At 34.9% G+C, this 20,561-nt stretch overlaps 1 protein-coding gene across 1 annotated transcript in view; it reads right to left on the minus strand.

Annotated features, from left to right (window-relative positions):
* USH2A (usherin) overlaps nucleotides 1–20,561 on the minus strand; it is a 930,744-nt gene that overhangs the window by 685,910 nt on the left and 224,273 nt on the right. The window contains exons 14-15 of the mRNA XM_052653949.1: nucleotides 16,466–16,629; nucleotides 1,139–1,297 (exon numbers count right to left, since the gene is read on the minus strand). Coding sequence (XP_052509909.1) covers nucleotides 1,139–1,297; nucleotides 16,466–16,629 — 323 coding nt within the window. The remainder of the gene's footprint in view (nucleotides 1–1,138; nucleotides 1,298–16,465; nucleotides 16,630–20,561) is intronic.

A 20,561-nucleotide genomic window follows, 5' to 3' on the forward strand; every position in this document is an offset into this window, starting at 1 on the left:
CAAGATCCTTTAAAATTCATACAAGTTACAGGTGCAAAGATCATCTTCATGGTTTGTTCATATCCTTCCCCTCTCAATTTCATTTCAGAGTTCCTGGGTTCTACCTCTGTGAAAATGGCAATGTATGCATAAATTTAAGCTATTTGCTTTTATGTTAACACTCTCTTTTCCGTTTTAGAGAAGTTCACTTTTCAACCTGAGAATTTAAAATTTGACATGCTTATAACAGAAATATTTGATAAATTTTCTACAATCCTTATACACAGAGAAAACTACACATCAGTTTGTTGTACTTTATGTTTTTAATTAAATGTATATAATTGGTAGGTTATTTTTCATATCTTTTGGTTATCAACAGATCACAATATGTTACTGGAAAACATGCCTCTGCCTCTAGATTGAAGGGTATAATTGATGTTTGATTTTACTACTGAATTAACCTATTGGGTTGGCTAAAAGGTTTATTCAGTTTTTTTCTATAAGATCTTAACCCAATACCTTAAACAGTATGTCATGGACATTTTCTGTTTTCACTGATAAGTAAACTAAGAAAGCATTTTATAGGTAACCATATTGTACAATTTACTTAATAATGTACCAGATTCTATCATGCCATGTACCATAATTTACTGAAAGTTTTCTGAGTGTTTGACTTTTTCCAATATTTTGCTACTACAAATAGCAAATACAAAATACTTTGGAAGTATTTTGTGATTTTCTGTCCACTTTTGATTTCATTTGAAATAAATTTTCTAAAGTAGGTTTGCTGAGTCAAATGGTTTACAAAAGAGTAAGGATTCTTATATATTTTAATAAGTTGTCCCACATGAAAAGTCATACCAGCGAACTCACACAGATAGCCCAGCAGTTTGTGTAAGTTCTAGCTTCTCCATATCCTCATCAATGCTGTAAAGGGTTTTTTTTTTTTCATCTTTGAGGCTTTGATAAGCATTCATGACTTATCAAATAATAAGCATCTCATTTTCACTAGCTTTCTTTGACTACTAGTGAGATCTGTGATTCTCTCTCTGCTTGAAACGACAGCTAAACAACAGCATTTCTCCTCAATGTCAAGGAACTTAACTAATGTATCAGTTCTCAATATTTTATCTTTCCAACACCAAACCTTGAAACTCACTGTATGGGTATTGATCTTCAAGTGTGTAGATTTCAAAATCATCCCTGAATAAACTGTAAGTAAGCTGGTGGGCATTTGGAGAATCAGGTGGACTCCAGGAAAGATTGATAGCAGAAGAACTTTGAACTTGTCCTCTGGGTGGAGGTTGCTGGGATGGAGCTAAATTACAATGAAGAGAGCATGTATTAGCAAAGGCAATCAATAATGGCACAAGTAAACTGAAGTAAGATACCCAGCAAAGAGATCTTACTGATTCAAGATTACTTTATCAAGAAGACATGTGGTTTACCATGACATTAATAAACAAAGGGCATACATCATGTGTTCTCTAAAACAAAGCTTTCTATCTATAAACATAAAACACATTTGTAGGTCAACAGAGCTGACATAAATATGGTTGGGGACAAACCACAAAAGTTTACATTAAGCTCTTACTTTTATTGAAGTATCATTGACGTATTCATTTCAGATGTATAACATAGTGATTTTATGCTTGTTTAGATTATGTACCATACAGAGTTATTATAGTATTATTAACTATATCCCCTGTGTTGTACATTACATCCCCGTGACTTATTTTGTAATAAGAAGTTTGTACTTAATCCCCTTCATCTACTTCACCCAGTCCCTTACCCTTACCTCCACCCTACTCCTTTGGCAACCACTCATTTATTCTGTGTCTGTTAGTCTGTATCTGCTTTATTTGTTCATTTTTTAAGATTCCACATATAAACGGAAACATACAGTATTTGTCTTACTCTTCTTTCTTTGAGTTTTTTTGAGAAATCATCCAGAGATGCATATTTATTTTCTACTTAATTAATTTAAAAGTTGACATAAATTATGTTGAAGCTTGAAATTTGTCATATAATTTTTAGACTTTTAAGAGAAAGCTTTCCATTCCATTAAGCACAATGCCTCATCTAGCTCCACAGAGCACAGTGTGAAAGAATAAAAGTTAGTGATACAAATAGCTACGGATGCTAAGGATGTTAGTCTAAACTTAGCAAGAAACAATTTAAATGTACTACATGAACACACAAAGTACCTGTTAGAGGTGCCATGACTACTTTTAACACCCGTTAAAAATGCTGGGATTGTAACATAGAAAACAGCTTATGGTTACCAAAGGGGAAAGCAGGGGGCAGTGGGGCATTAAGGGATAAATTATGAGTTTGGGATTAAAAGATACATACTACTATATACAAAACAGATAACAAGGACCTATTGCTTAGATCAGGGAACTATATTCAGTATCTTGTAATAATTTATAATGGGAAAAATCTGAAAAATAATAAACACCCACACATATATATAACTGAATCATTTTGTTGTACACCTGAAACTAACACAACATTGTAACAACTATACTTCAATTTTAAAATGCTGTGATTGTTAGAGATTATACGATTGCTTCCATTAGGAATGTAACAGCATTCATCTCATGATTTTAGTGATATCTTTATAGTACATAAATATATTGTTTCTTATCACTGTGTATTTTTTCTTAGTCTCTCTATTTTGAAGAGTATGTCTACATTTTTCTCCAAAATATATAAAGGTGAAGGAGAAAAACAATATCTAGCTATATTTCAAGGGCAATCAACCACCAGTTTATTTATCCCTTTCTGGTTTAAGATACATAACCCGGAAGCATAATCTAATCAGATTTTCTCATTAAAGAAGATAACAAAGGCACAGGTTACTGTTAACTTATTTTTAAAACCATTACTTTTTCTATTGAAAAAACAAAATCATGAATCAAATAATTGTCAATATTTTTATATGAAATATCTATAGTCACTAGGTTATAGTCAATGTTTCAGAAGACAAGAGTGCACTCACATGATTTAATAAAGATCTAAAACTATTTTCAAAAGGGTGGGCAGAGGGTAAAGAAATTTAAAGGCATGGAGCAGTACTCTGGGAAGTAAGAGCAAAGCTCTTTCACTCTTTACGTCATGGGCCAAGACCAACCCCAGGTTCAGTGATTCACTAGAAACTCATTCACTCATCATAAGTCACCCTTGGGTAAGATTCATTACAGAGAAAGCATTCAGAGTACAATCAACATAGGGTGAAGGCACAAGGGGAAGTCTGGGGGAAGCCAAGCACAAGCTTCCTGTCACACAGGATGTATTTAATTCCCCCAGCAAGACATGAACACACACATGAAATGTTGCCAACCAGGGAAGCTGATTAGAAACTCAACGCCCAGAGTTCATACTGGAAACCATTCATGATAGGCAGACTCTATCTCCCACATACCATAATTTCAGATTCCCAGAAGGAAAGCAGGTGTTAAGCAAAAACCATGTCATTTATGCAAAATTTAAGGGACAGTGAGCCACTCAACAATTCTGAGGGTGGTGGGAAATGCTCAGAAAAATCCAAGTTCCCAGATGGCCACCAACTGCCAACTTTGTAAGCAAATCTTTCTGAAGATAAGTACTCAAGCCTGCTATGTCAGCTTTTCCTACTCTTATACCTAGCTCAAAGGGGCACAGCTCTCAGGACACAGAGGGATGTGAGAAGAACATCATTTGACCACTCGCTGAAGGGCAGTGCCAGCTCAAGACCACTCCTACATTGAGTCAGGAGGCTAGGGATTAAATATTCTGACTTCCCTTTCTCCCAGTCCTCTTCCAGATGATTGGAAGGTTCCTACTTGTAGCTGAAGCCAACTGAAACTCATGGAGCAAGGGGACCTGCTGACACGGACCATACCAAATCTTGGGGGACTGAGTACAGTTAGAAGGATAGAGTAGCAATGTTAAGTCATCCTACACACCAGACTCTCAAAGAGCTATTACTAATTCATTGGTACTCATACACTCCACTTTAAAGCCATGCTATAGATGAATAATAACATTTTAAGAAAGTATTTCAAGACCACTGAATTTGAAATGTGTAAAATTCCATATCTTATACATAGGTTTCCTAAAGACATTGTCTCCAGACCTACAGTAAATAATATTGATGTCATATTTTTGAGGAAAAATATTCAACCTAGATATATTCTCATTCTTCCTCTTTTATCTTTTTTTGGGGGGTGGGGGGGGGGGGGTGGTACAGTTCATTGTTATGTTGGGCTTCCCTGGTAGCTCAGCTGGTAAAGAATATGCCTGCAATGCAGGAGACCCCTATTTGATTCCTGGGTTGGGAAGATCCCCTGGAGAAAGGAACATCTACTCACTCCAGTATTCTGGCCTGGAGAATTCCATGGACTGTAGAGTTGGACACAACTGAGTGACTTTCACTATCACTTTCCACATTGTTATGTTAAAATTCCAAATGTCTATATGCCAATTTAGATATAAGACAAGAGTATTAACAATCTCAAAATGACACACAAAAAGAGAATTATTTCCAAATAGCACCTTATATTTTTTAATTCAAAGACCTGCCATATTTTAACACAGTCACTTTGGTTGGTTTAATACTGACAGCATATCTGAGCTTTCAGTGAATTTAATTTCGGGCTCTAAATCCAATTTTCTTAGTGGAACTTCAAAAACTCATGAACTGTCTCATCTACAGTACTCTCAGAGAGACTGGTAATCCATGGCAACATAATATTTTTAGAGAATATTAGTGATTACATCTAAAACTCTGCATGCTCTCAGGAACACAAAAGATTTCAGAGTTAGAACAATCAAAACTGACCTTCAGACTACTTTATAAGATAGCAAAACACTGTCTTAGGGTTTTGTGGGATGATCGAAACAGAGATATTTCAGTCCCATGTCAAAGAATGTAGAAAATGATTTGCATTGCATGAAAATTTCCTTGGCAATATACACAACCACACACACACACACACACACACCTAGGCTCTTTCAAATATTTAAATTTGATTACTTTCTATGACAATCTCTAACAACAATCTTGTCTGACTTCACAGTATAAATGAATAGTGCTTGTTTGACATTTAAATGAGAATGTTCAAAGACGTGAAGTTTAGATAGTTCGATACCACTCTAAGAATAATTATTTGGAAATCCTGGGCAAGAGATGACTTTTATGTGCTGAAAGTAGGATTCTAAGAAAATGGTCATACACTCATTAATCAAAATAGCAAAGAATGTTATTTGTATGTATACTCTCTTTTAAGGAAGGAAAATATAATATTGTGACTACATCTATCAGCTGGGGACTATATCCCAGCTTTGGGACTTTGGTAACTGTATGATTACAGCCAAATTTCAGTCAGATGCTCTGCACCTTTCCTCATTTATAATAAGAACATAATAATGTCTCTCTGTGAGGGCCAAAGCAACTATTATAAATACATTCTAAAAATTAAAGGAAGATATGATAATTATGTTTCAATAAAAAGGGAATTTCAATAGAGAAACAGAATGCATAAAAACACCAAAACTCAGATGAACAACTGAACTATAACTGAAATGGAAAGTTCTCTAAAGAGGGCTCAATGGCAGATTTGAAATAAAAGAAGAAAAAAATCAGAAGAAAAAGAAGAAAAAAAAACTTCCATGGTCCTCCAGTGGGTAAGACTCCATGCTTCCAATGCAGGGGGCCTGGGTTTGATTCTTGGTCAGGGGACTAAATCCCACATGTCACAACTGAGAGCTTGCATGTCACAACTAATGATTCCATGTGCTGCAAAAGAGGTTGAAGATCCTACATGCTGCAACTAATACCCAGCAGAACAAATAAATATTAACACAAGAATCAGTAAACTTGATATAAAGCAACAAACAGAATTTAAAGATACACCAATATGACTTATCCAATCCAAATAACAAAGAAAAAAAATGAACAAAAGTGAAAAGAGCCTCAGAGACCTGAGAGAAAATGTCAAATATACCATGGGCCAACATATGTGCAATAGGAATGAATCACAAAAGAGAGAAAAGACACAGAAAGGAGAAAAAAGATTTGAAGAAATATTGGCTCAAACTTTCAAATTACATGTAAAACACTTATCTCCAGTTCCATAAAGCATAATGAATCCAAGCAGGATACACACAAAGTGATTCAGACCTCAACACAGCACAATCAAACCTGAGAAGGACAAAGACAAAATCTTAAAAGCAGCAAGAGAAAAATGATTCATACACAGCCAAAGGAAAATACAACTAAAGGCTTACAGAAACAATGGATGCCAGAATGTAGTGAAATGGCATATTTAAAGTCCTTAAAAAAAAAGGTTGGTACCAAGAATTCTCTATCTAGAAAAAACTACTCATCAAAAATAAGATAAACTAAAGATATTCGCCAATATTTTTTAAAAAAACTAAGAAAATTCATTGTTAGCAATGTAGCCCTACAAAACCTAGAAATACTGAATACAGATTGAAAATAATAAAATAATCCCTCAAGCTAAAAGGAAATGATAAAGAGAGCATATTGAATCATGTGAAGGTAGGAAAAAACACAAGTGGCAAATATGTGGGTAAATTATGTGGATAAATATTGTAGTTGGTCCTGATATTAAGACTAAAGCTACAGTAATCAAAACAACATGGCATAAGAAGAGACAAAAGGATAAATGGACTAGGAGAGAGAACTTAGTATGGTCAATTGACTTTCTTATGTGGTAATATATAAATAACAAAATTTACCATTTTAGCCATTTTTAGAGTATGTTTTAGAGGCATTAAGTACATTTAGAATGTTGTGTAACCATTGTGCTATTCATTTCTAAAACTTTTTAATTATCCTAAACAGAAACTCTGTACCCATTAAACAACTTCTCATTCCCCTCCCACAGCCTCTGTCAATGACCACTTGACTTTTGATGTGTATATCACGTGTGTGCTCACTCATGTCCGACTCTTTGTAGCCTCCTGGACTGCAGCCTGCCAGGCTTCTCTGTCCATAGGATTTTCCAGGCAAGAATACTGGAGTGGGTTGCCATGTCCTCCTTCAAGGGTTCTTCCCAACCCAGGGACTGAACCCACATCTCTGGTGTCTCCTGCATTGGCAGAAGGGTTTTTTTTTTCTTACCAGTAGTGCCACCTGGGAAGCCCTGTGTATGTGTATTAATTTGCCTATTCTAGGTAACTCATATAAATGCAGTTATGTAATACATTTTTTTCATGTCTGACTTATTCTGCTTAGTATAATGTTTTCTAAGTTTAACCATATTGTGCAAGCTCAGTCACTAAGTTGTGTTTGACTCTTTGTGACCCCATGGACTATAGAGCCCACCAGGCTCCTCTGTCCCTGGGAACCATATTATAATGTATGTTAGCATTTCATTCACTTTTATGGATGAATAATATTCAATTGTGTGTATATATCACATTCTTCTTATATACTTATCTTTTGATGGACACTTAGGTTTTTTCTGCCTTTTGAGTATTGTGACTACTGTTACATGAACACTGGTATACATATATCTGCTTAAGTTACTGCTTTTAATTCTTAGGAGTATTTACCTAAGGGGAGAAATTGCTAGATTATATAGTAATTGTGTGTTTAACATTTTAGGAAGCATCAACTATTTTCCACAATGACTGTACCATTTTACAGACACACCAGCAATGCATAACTGTACCAATTTCTCTGTAGCCTTGCCAAACTTGTTATTTTACATATTTTGAGATGGGGCATCCAAATGAGTATAAAGTGGTATCCCATTGTGGCTTTGGTTTGCTTTCGCTAATAAGCAATGATATTGAGTATCTTTCCAAGTGTTTATTGGCTATATGTATATTTTCTTTTAAAAATGCCTATTTAAATCCTTTGTCCTTTTTTAAATTAAATTCTTTGGTTTTTGTTGTTGAGCTGTAGTTCTTTATATATTCTCGATACTAATCCCCTATCAGATATTGGTTTGTATTATTTTCTCACATTTTGTGAGTTGTCTTTTCTCTTAATAGTGTATTTTGATGCCAAAATTTTGAATTTTGGAGAGCTCAGATTTACCTTTTTCCTTTTTTTTTTCAATGATTTTTGTATCATATCAAGGAAAACTGATGCTTTTGAACTATGGTATTAGAGAACACTGTTGAGAGTCCCTTGGACTGCAAGGAGATCCAACCAGTCCATCCTAAAGGAAATCAGTCCTGGGTGTTCATTGGAAGGACTGATGTTGAAGCTGAAACTCCAATAATTTGGCCACCTGATGTGAAGAGCTGACTCATTTGAAAAGACCCTGATGCTGGGAAAGATTGAGGGCAGGAGGAGAAGGGCATGACAGAGGATGAGATGTTTGGATGGCATCACTGACTCAATGGACATGAGTTTGTGTAGGCTCCAGGAGTTGGTGATGGACAGGGAGGCCTGGCATGCTGCAGTTCATGGGTCGCAAAGTGTCAGACGCAACTGAGTAACTGAACTGAACTATGTGAATATGAGTATAATGTTAGCCATTGGGTCAGTTGATTTTTTGCCTATACATCTGGATAGTTTAATAAGGAAAGGCAATAATCATTTTAAAAAGTATGTTAAAGGAACATTTGAATATCCATGTTTCAAAAAATAAAAATGAAATAAAGAAGAAAGAAGCTAATCATAGACCTAATGTGAAAGCTAACAATACAAAATTTTGTATGATAATACAAGATAAAATCTTTGTTGCACTGGGTCAAGAAAAATTTCTTATATAAAATGCAAAAAGTTATGATCCAACAAAAAAATTAACTGGTAAATTACACTTCATCACAATTACAAGCTCTTGGATTTAAAAACATACCATTAAGAAAATTTTAAATATAATTCACAAAATGGGAGGAAATATTTACAATTTGTATCTCAAGTATATAAAGAAATTTTTTAACTCAGTAAGATAAGCAACTCAATTAAAACATGGGCAAAAGACATAAAAAACAGTTTAACAAAGAAAACACAGGAATAGTAAATAAAAACTTGAAAAGATACTCAAAAGCATTCATCAGTACAAATAAAACGCAAATTAAAAACTACAATGAGATACTACTATCTCACACATATAAAGTGACTATAATGATATATTGAAAGTCACTCAGTCATGCCTGACTCTTTGCAACCCCATATACTGTAGCCTGCCAGGTTCCTCTGTCAGTGGGGATTCTCCAGGCAAGAATACTGGAGTGGGTAGCCATTCCTTTCTCCAGGAAATCTTCCCAACACAGGGATGGAACCCAGGTATATCTGCATTGCAGGCAGATTCTTTACTGTCTGAGCCTCCAGGGAAGTCCATAATGATACATGGTCAATACTGCTGAGGTCATAGAGAAAACTGGATCTCCCAAAAATTGTAGGTGAAAATGCAAAATAGTATAGCCATGATGGTAAATAAATTAAAAGTTTCTGAAAAAGTTCAAAACACACTCACCATATACTCACTATACTCTAAGACAAATCTAAGAGACATAAAAACACGTCCATATGAAGACTTGTACCCATGTGTTCATGATAGTGTTATTCATCATGGATAAACACTGGAAACAATTTATATGCACAACAACTCAATGGATTAAAAACTAGATAGTAAATGGTATCTTACTCAACAATTAAAAGGAATTAACTACTGAGATAAATAAAAACATGGATGAATCTCAAAAATACAGTGCTAAGAGAAAGGAGTCAGATACAAAAACCTAAATATTGTATGATTTCATTTCTATAAAATATTTTAGATAGGCAAAATTGTGTCAGGAACTAGATAATGAGTTACTTGAGGCTATAAGTTGAAGTGCGAATTGACTGAAAATGGGTACATGGGAACTTTTCTGAAGTGATAGAAATATTTTATGACTAGATTATAGTTATGCTTGCACAACAATAAATTTGCTGATATTCAACAAACCGTAGACTTAAAATGGTTAAATTTATGATATATAAGTCATAATTCAATAAAGCTGTTAATATAATAAGAGATTGATAGGTTTCTGGGAAGATGGCAGCATAAGAACTAGGAATCTGTTTTCCCACCAAGACAACAGTTTGCACTGGCAGAATCTAATATAACTACCTTAGAATTCTGGAGTCTATTGAAGGCTTGCAACTTCCAGGGGAAGGGTTGAATGGTAAATTGCAGTTAATTTTGATCAATTTCAGCTCTTTGCGCAGTAGAAGAACCCATCTCCCACCCCCGCTCCTTGAAAGGAAGCTGTGCACATGTTTCTGGAACAGAGTCTACACAGCCTGCAGGAACCAGAGTGGGCAAAAAGACCGTTTTGTCCAAATACTGGGAATCTGTGCTCTGATTGCTGATTGTTACTTTTTATCACAGAGTTGCAGACAAAAAGGACAGTGCCCATTGTTCAACCACCTGCACTACTGCAAGTACTCCCCTCAGAGATCAAAAGGACTTGAAGAAGAATTTAAAAGCCAGTACTCTATCCTTTTATTTTTCTCTTCTTACCCTTTTCGTAATCAGTCAGATATTTATATATGCATAGGTTACATATGTACTTAAATCTTTTTTTATATTCAACTCACATTTATATTTATCCTTTTTTATCATTCACATTTTTAAATCTCTATTTACAGAGGATCCTATAGCTTTCCTTAAAGCAATTTTACTGTGGTAAAATATATATAGCATAAAATTTAGCAAATTAACCATTTTTAAATGTACAGTTAAGTGATATTAAACATCTTCATAATGTTGTGCACCAACAAACTGGATAATCTCAATGAAAAGGACAAATTCCTAGAAAGACAAAACTTACCAAGACTAAATCACAAAGAAATAAAGCATCTGAATAGACCTGTATTAGTAATGAAATTGAATCAGTAATCAAAATCTTGCAACAAAGAAAAGTCCTGGACTTAATGAATTATTTGGTAAAGCATATCAAACTAAATAAAACCCAATACCAATTCTTCTCAAACTTTTCCAAATATTTGAAGAGGAGGGAACCCTTCCTAACTCAGTCTCTGAAGCCAATATTTCCCTGATGCCAAAGCCAGAAAACGGCAAAAGAAAAGACAACTACAGAACAATATATCTCATGAATCGATGAAAATATCCTCAACAAAGTACTAGCAGATAAAATTCAGCAATATATTGGGATGATTATATACCATGATCAAGTGGGACTTATTCCTGAAATGCAAAGATGTTTCAACACACATAAATTGATCAATCAACACACCACATTAACAGAATGAGGAAAAATTAAACCACATAATCATCCCAACTGATACAGGAAAGCAATTTGATAAAAGTCACACCCTTTCAAAAAAATAAATAAATGAACTGGAATAGAAGGAAAATAATAAAATTCATATATGAAAAACCTTCAGCAAATATCACACTCAATGGTTGAAGACTTAAAGCTTTTTCTCAAGGATCAGGAACAACACAAGGTTTCCTGCTGTCATCATTTCTATTCAAGCAATATAGTACTGAAGTTCTAGCCAGAGCTATTAGACATGAAGGAAAAATAAAAGACTCCCAAATCAAAAAGGAAAATTATCTTTGTTTATAGATGATCTTTTATGTAGAAAACCCTAAAGATTCCACACACACCAAAAAAAAACATTTAGAGATTATAAATTAAGCAATGCTGCAAAATACAATACAAAGTCAATAAACAAAAATCAGTGGGCTTTCCAGGTGGCTCAGTGGTAAAGAATCTGTTGCCAATGCAGGAGATGCATGAGACATGGGTTCAATCCCTGGTTCAGAAAGATCCTCTGGAGGAGGAAATGGCAACCCACTCCAGAATTCTTGTCTGGAAAATTCCATGGACAGAGGAGCCTGGTAGACTACAGTACAGTTCAGTTCAGTACATGGGGTTGCAAAAGAGTCAGACACAACTGAACAGCAGGCATGGCAAACAAAAGCCCATAGTATCTGTATACACTAACAGTGAAAAATCTGGAAAGAAAATTATGAAAACAATTATTTACGATAGCCTCAAAAAGAATCTTTAGGAATTAATCAAGGACATAAAAGACACACCAAAAATTATAAAACTTTATTGAAAGAAATTAAAGTTGACATAAAGGAATGGAAACACACCCAATCACGGATTAGAAGATTTTTAAATTGTTGAATGCCAATACTACCCAAAGAAATCTACAAATGTAATAGAATCTTTGTCAAAATCTCAGTGACATTTTTTTACAAAAGTAGGAAATATTCTAAGTCCATATGCAATCTTAAGGGACTCAAAAATAATCAAAACAATCTGGAAAAAGAATAAAACTGGAAGATGTATACTTTTTGTATCAAACATACAACAAAGCTACAGTAATCAAATAATGTAGCCCTGGAATAAAGACAGATGTATAAACCAAGGGAATAGAGCCCAGAAATAAAAACCCACCTACATGGTCAAATGATTTCTCACAAGGAAGCCAAGACCATACAATAGGGGCAATAAAGTCTATTCATGAAACTCAGAAAACGGGACAGCCACATGCGAAAGGAACGTAGATGGATCCTTACCTAACACCAGCTATACAAATTAACTGAAATAGATTAAAGATTTAAATGTAAGACCTAAAACTATAAGATTCTAATAAGAAAACTCAGAGAAAAGGCTTTGCAGCATTGAGTTTGGCAATGATTTCTCACATGTTAAAAGCACAGGTAACAAAAGAAAAAAACAGACAAATAGGAGGCCATCAAAAATTTTAAAATTTGCTCACCAAAGACACTATCAACAGATTAAACAGGCAGCCCACAGAATAAAAGAAAATATTTGCAAATCATATACCTGGCAAGGGATCAGCATCCATAAAATATCTGGAACTCCTAAAACTCAACAAAAACAACAAAAAATTCAAAAGAAAGGGCAAAGTACTTGAGTGGATATTTGTCAGAGAATATACAAGTAACCAATAAGCACATGAAAAGGTGCTCAATATCAGTAACCATTGACTCTACAAAATTACAATGAGATACCATTTATATTATTAGGAAGGCTACTTTAAATAAACGGGAAAAAAAATCTTAACAATGGTAGGGAAAATGGAATCCTTGTGCACTGTTGGCAAGAATGTAAAATGGTAAAGCTGTTGTGAAAAGCAGCTCCCTCCAAAAAGTAAAAGTAGAATTACTTTTACTTAAAAGTAGATTCAGCAATTTCACTTCTGAGAATATACCCAGTAGAACTGAAAGCAGAATCTTGAAGAGATCTTTGTACACCTATATTCATAGCAACATTACTCAAAACAGCTAAAGCATGATAGCAACTAAAGCATGCTGCTGCTGCTGCTGCTAAGTCGCTTCGTAGTATCTGTGTATTAACAGATGAATTGGTGAGCAAAAGGTGGTATATACATGTCATGGGATATGGTTCAGTCTTATAAGGAAGTAATTCCGGCATATACTCAAATATGGATAAACCTGTAGGACATATGCTAAGTGAAATAAGCAGAATACCTAACAAAAGTAACAAAAAGGCAAATACTTTGTGATCTTCCTCATGTGAAATACTTAGATTATTAAAAATCATAGAGACAGAAAGTAAAATTATGGTAGCCAGGAGGTAGGGGATAATGCGGGGGAAGGAGATTATTGCTGAATGGGTCTAGAGTTTCAGTTTCACAAGTAGAAGAGAGTTAACAGAGATGGATGGTAGTCATGGCTGCACACCATTATGAAAGTATCTAACATCACCAAACTGTACATTTAAAAATATTTAATATGGTAAACTTAATGCATGCATATTTTATCACAATAAAATAGTTTTAAAAGGAAAACTATGAGATCCTCTCTGAGAGTAGAGAGAAAAATGTGCAAGAAGACTGCTAAATAACCAAGAATAAATATAAATGTGAGTTGATATAAAAAAGATTTAAGTACATATATGACCTGTGCATACATAAATATATTTGTTTGTTTAGTTAAATTCAGAGCCAGAAGTTTAGGGCGAATGGTATATCATTCAGTAGGAAAGCATTCAGAAAGCAGAACTCTTTAAAACCTTCTGTTTCTGTCTCTGTATCAAAGAGAATGACCATCATTTTAAAAGCATAAAACAGTTATTCACAGGAAAGAACTAAATCACATAATAAGTAAGACTATGAGAGAAGGTCTAACTAGTTTAATTCAATTCTCCTGCATTCTAGAAAGTATATCCTAGGATTCCCACCCTGATTCTCTGTCTTTAAAAAGATCACAGATGATATCACTAAGCTTTTGTCAATGGCTACGACCGTGTAAAAGAACATAGTTACAATACTGTGGTTCCCAAATCGCATTCTTGAAGTTAGTCGGACACAGAAAAATACACACCCGAGGTAGTTCACAGTTTCAACAATAGATAGCACTACGTTCCTTTCAATAGCATCCTATCTTTGTGCAGTTGGTTGTTCTGGGCGTTGCTGGGACAAAAAGCCAGGATCACAGGAAAATCAACATGGAACAGGACAGAAAGCAGCCTCCCTCACATTCATCCCACAGTTAGCCCTTTTCTGCACCCTTCATTTACGCCTTTTTATTCTCACTGTGTTCATCATGCTTCTTGACTGTGCTTTGGGCTTCTTTACAGGCAGGAATCCTATCTAATTTTTTAAATGCATTACCTCTGTTGATGCTGAGCTTCCAACTTTGTTTTATAAACATTGTGAAACCCCAGCCTAAAATAGATGCAGCAAAATCACCACCATAAGAAGCTGGACGAATGTGTTCCATACTAAGGATTACAATTTTAAAGAGATAGAAAGTCAAAAGGACCATATCCAGAAAAGAGTGATTATAAGTATGCAATTGCTTTTTTAACCATTACGAATTGAAAGTATTTGGAAAGACTAAAAGTATTTAGCCCAGAGAAGAAAAATCTTAACATAAAAGTGAATGTCTACCACTACTAAGAAATGTAGGCCAGGTTTTGTGACCAGACCATCCACTTTTGCCTGAGGTGTAATTCCTAGACTGTGTCTCAGGTGTGAGCACAGGTAGTGAAAACGGAGCAGGTGCTTATATTTTCATATAACATTGGTGGCAGAACCAATCAAAAAACTGCTATGATTCCATATGTGAATGTAAAACTGTCACAATTCTATTATAAACGATTTCTATGACTGGCAACCAAGGAAATATGCTGGAATTTCTGTTGCTCACAAATCAATCAATTATATAGCTAATCAATGAATAATAAATATTAATTAAATGTTCAGTGAATCCAGATTGGTATTGAGACTATATTTATACACAAAGGCAATTACTACACTCCTTTCCCAAGTTTAGCATAAATACCTATGGTTTTACTTATCTTAAAATCCAGAGAGATCAATGAAACACAGGATACTGAATATAAAACCCAAAGGTTTTATCAACACGAAAGCTGAATATGTCTTTTTAATTATTAGCTATACCCTGCCTTTCACTACCTCAAAATCTAGTATAATTGCTGTGGAACTCAACATCTTATTTCTTCTCTGTCTCTCCCTTAAATATAGAATGCACTCTTCCAGGCATGCTTGTTTATGATGATTTGTCTGGACTTGTGGCATTTCCTAGCATTGTGACTCATGGTATGGTCTCAGGACACCTCAAGGAGGAAATGCATTGTGCGTTATATTATTGAGGAACCCTTATTCCTTACATTATTGAGGAATTATATATTGAGGAATGCAGGAAATGCACTGTGCATAATGTTACTGAGGAATCCTTACCACATGTTCTTAATAGGCATTCCTTGGCCATTCTGGAAAAGGCAAGGATATACTATCTTGAAGTAAATATAAAGAAATCACCAATATACTAAGAAATTGTAGCATATTTCAAGTGACCTTGAAAAGTCACTTCAAGGCACTGAAGAATAATGTTGAAAAGTCAAAAGACACTATGATGTAACTTTTGGCTTCTAAGAATTAAAGCAAAAATGTGAGAGATGTTGAAACAATTAATACAACTTAAAGTAGAAAGACAGGAATATCAATTATGTGAGTAACATGCAGTGATAAATAATGATAATAATTGCTACAATATCAATAAACATCTAATAGTAGCATAGTTTCCATAAAACTGGGAGGATAGAAGCACATAAAACTCACAACAAATAAGTATAAATCTTCCATTTCCTATAGAAATCACCAGGAAATGTTCTTAAGTGGCAAGGTAACCAGTCATATCGGTTTCACAATGCTATCCTAAATTTTACATGGAAAGTCTCACATTCTGGGAAAACCTTCAGTCTGGGGTAAACCAAGACTATAGTCACCTTGCTAGCAATACCATTCCAACAGACCATTGTAAATTTCCCACTACTCAGATAATTGCCATATTCAGTGCTCCAATCAAGGAAAAGAACCCAAATTTCGTTTAGTGATTTGTTTGGTTTTTTTTTTCATTTCTCACTTAAATTCTCCACATTGTACCTAAGCCTTTCTGATGGGTTCTCAATGAAGAAATTAATGAGACACTGCCCTGTGTGATGTTGCCTCATACATGGACTAGAGTTCACTTACTTTTGCTACAGCCCAATGGGTTGCTGATATCCAAATGGCTTGCATTGGGAACACAGGTATCACACTTTGATCCAGTAACAAATCGTTTACAGAAACACTGGCCTGTGACTGAGTGACAGGTTTCATTTAAGGCTCCTGAGAGATGACAATTGCAAGGCTGACATCTGAAAATACATAAACCATTAAAGAAAATAATGCTTTGATTAGCATGGAAAAAGTTACATCTATTGATAACACTGTGGAATAAAATAGTCTGTTTTAGCTGGTATATTGAAAAAGATTCTTCAGTTAAACAAACACAAAATAAAACAGAAAGATGCCTTTATCAAAATTGCTATTCACAATAAAATCTCTACAAAGCCTTCTCTTTGTACATTAATTAATAGCAAGAAAGTGTTATATTGCTTTTTTATATGCAATGATACATCTTGTGACTTATTTTGCATACTAGTTTCTCTGTTAAGAACACTGTAAACTTCTCATCCTCACAAAAGCAGTTCTCCCGACAGCTAAAAATTAAGATTCGATACCCATCCTGGAGGAGGAAATGGCAACCCACTCCAGTATTCTCTGGAGAACCCCATGGAGAGAGGAGCCTTGCAGGCTGTAGCTCATGGGATTTCAAAAAGCAGGTCATGGCTGAGCGACTGAACGTGCACCCATAAAATTATCTCTTTAAGTATCTTTCAAGCTGTGAAATAGAAAACTGGGTGTGATAATTACTGCTCCCCCTAAAAGTCTTCCAATCCTATAGTCTTTTAAAGAGTCAAAATTATATCATTTTATAAAGATTAAATTTTGCTAAGAAAACGGTTTGAGGAAAATATGTTCAAATACTGCTGATGCCTTATATATGTTATATATCATTTTTAACGTTTGTATTAAACTCATTTACCCAAAATGATGAGAGAATAGAGCATTATTCTGATCTATGAAAAGATGCTATCAATACAAACAGAATGAAAGAACTTCATTTCAACTTGAATTTCTTGGACTCAAAGTTGATTGGAAAAATCAGTCTTGGCATTTTACCATGATAGTAACTAAGGCTTGTTTCTTCAGAGTGAATTTTTCACTCAGTGTATGTTAATGTCATAGATTGGGATGGTACCACCATGAAGCCTTAGGGCTTCCCTGGTGGTTCAGTTGGTAAAGAATCTACTTGCAAAGTGGGAGACCTGGGTTCGATCCCTGGGTTGGGAAGATCCCCTGGAGAAGGGCATGGAAACCCACTTCAGTATTCTTTCCTGGAGAATCCTCATGGACTGAGGAGCCTGGCAGGCTACAGTCCATGGGGTTGCAAAGAGTCAGACATGACTGAGCGACTAAGCACAGCCCAGCCCAGCACAGCATGAAGCATTAAGCAAAACATCACACATAAGAAGACCACGACCTTTAAAGAGGAGCTTTTCACAGGGCACATTGAAAACAACATGAAGAGCATGGCTTCACCTATATTTTCTAATAAAGATGCTGGATGGATACAGTTACTTCATCTCACTGCAACTTCTACCGTGTGATCTCCTGGGTAATCATTCAACACCCTTAAAAAAGCTGATAAAAGCTAAGGCTGCTAAATAAGCTGCAAATTTGTTTTATGGACCAATATCACCTTGGGAATAAATAAAGTACAGTTTGTCTCGAAAACTACTATACCGTAGTTTGCCCTTTTTATGTCATGATAAGAGTACATTTTCCCCCTCTGAACAACTACAGTGTGTCCTTTATGTATAGACAGAATTCCATCTCAAACAGATATCTTGTATAGCCTATTTAAGTATTAGAGCTGATGAAAATTATGCATGGAAATTAAAATGAAATTACAGAAGCAACAAAATATTTAATTTGCTCCTAACTTCATTATATGCTATTACTTAGAATATATTGTTTGTCGGCTGTTAGTATAATACTGGTAAGCATAAACAATAAGAGACAAGCTTCTCTCAATGCACATATATATCACTACACCACTCATGAATAAGTGTCTCTTGAGTATTTCAGCTTTTATTACCATTCACTCATGAGACAATCACATTTATTTTCCATACAGTACATTTAGAGTAATAGTTTCCAGTGTATAATTCCTTTCCTTGATGGAGATCTATTTTCTTCCCGCTAACTGCTACATGCTTAACTCCAAGTCAGCTCTGTCAATATCCATGGGATATTAAGTTCCAAATCCAAATGGAATAAATAAACTGCTTCTTAGGAAACCACGTAGTGCTTTGAGTAACTAAATATGACTCTTACTGGTTTCACAGTCTCTTATCCCAACTCTTTTTATATGTAACTTCTCTGGCTTCTTATAATTACTTGACTTTAGTAAGAGAGATTTTTACCTGGATGAAGTTTACGGGAGACTTTTCTGAATATTGTAGGTTGTTTCTAGCCTAAAGGACACTGGGGATAATTTTGTAATTAAAGTTTAAGCAAAATGATTCCTGTAAATTTCTCCACCTCTCAAATATAATTTTAAACATTTCCAAGACTCCTTAGCAAATAAGCTACAGGTTTGATGTCATTTTAAAGTTATCCTTCCTCAAGAGCATCTCCTAAATGAAATACATTTCACATTTATTAAAACAAAATTATGTGTAATAAAGAAAAAGACATTTTAAGCTTAGAAAGAGAAATACCAAACTAAGATGAATTGTGATATTGATTTTGTCAGGATAAATGGTTTTTATAATATTAATATAAAGAAACCTTTATTACACTGACTCTCCTGGTACAGCTAGGGCTTCTCCCGCAATCTGTTTAAAATTTTCATTTTTCATCCTTATGGGAAAACCTCACTTGCTAAATGGATTTCATAAAGAGTAATCTGTCAAGATTTATATAGATAAACAATTTGTGATGTTTATTGACCAGTTCATTATGGTAAACAAAATAGCAGGAAAGCACTGCTAATGTCTGCTAGCTCTGTGCTATTACAGTTCTGCATGGGCCCTTATGTTACCCCAGCGTTTGCTGAATTCAATGGGAAAGAAATTCATTGGCTTCAGTCTCTTAAATCTCAAACCTCATATATTTTCCTTTCTAGGGAGCCTCTTCCATTTGGGCAAAAAGTAAAAAAAAAAAAAAGAAAAAAAGGAGTTATCTTACTTATTACTGCTCAGAAACATCAGTATGAATGAAGGGGATGTGTTTCAATACTGGATTTCCCTATCAGAAACTTCATCATGTGAGGAAGAGCTACTACAAGGGGGGGTCCATGGATACGATCCAGCATAAAGATAACTTTACTGATGTTTCTCTTTGGAGAACTCTCTTCTGTCTGGGGCCTCAAAGGTACCATCAAATTGATTTAAAGATATTGACTACCATCAATAATGTTCACTGAGGGCCAACTATGTCACAGGACTGCAGCAGGACATAAAGATGAATAAGACAGAGCTGTCCTTGTTTTCAAGGAGCTCACAGTCTAGTGAGAAATAAAAAGTGGAGCGAGCATTAACAAAGATGTATGCAGACTTTTGGGGGACACCGGAAGGGGCAGTTTGGTGGAAAAGGATGGGAAAGAAGTAATATAGAGGAATCTTAGAGATGTGTAGGCTAAATATGAAAAGATGGACTGGAGTAAGCCAGGCAAACAGGGAGGGGAGAAAATAGAGACAAGACACAGCAGGAGAGGGTATGAAACTTTAAATAATTCAAAAATTTGTTACTTAAATTCTGAATAGGAAGGTGGTGACATAATGCTGGAAAGTGAAAAGAGGTAAGATAATGCCAGATTAGGTGCAACGCTGACAGTGGGAAGGGGCAGGATAAATTTAAGAAATGTTTAGTACATAAAACCAGTAGGGTGGGGTGGACAAATTGAAAGGAGAAGGGAAGAAGGGCCTGGAGTTATTCCTAGCTTTCTAATTTGTTGAAATGGTGGGTGATGTAGTCATCATTTAATATACAGAACAAAGGAGGAAGAGACATTCAATTGCTGAGGGATTTTAGACAAGGATTATTAATGATTATTAAAGAATAGAAGAGAAAGAAGCTTCAAGATGAATTGGGGAAATTGGACAAAGAGTTTTCTTCCATCTTTTCCTAACACAAAGACTACCAACCAGTAAGTGTTCGATAAACACTGTTGAATAAA

The sequence above is a fragment of the Budorcas taxicolor genome, chromosome 16 (genome assembly GCF_023091745.1).
Source record: "Budorcas taxicolor isolate Tak-1 chromosome 16, Takin1.1, whole genome shotgun sequence".
Lineage (NCBI taxonomy): Eukaryota > Metazoa > Chordata > Mammalia > Artiodactyla > Bovidae > Budorcas > Budorcas taxicolor.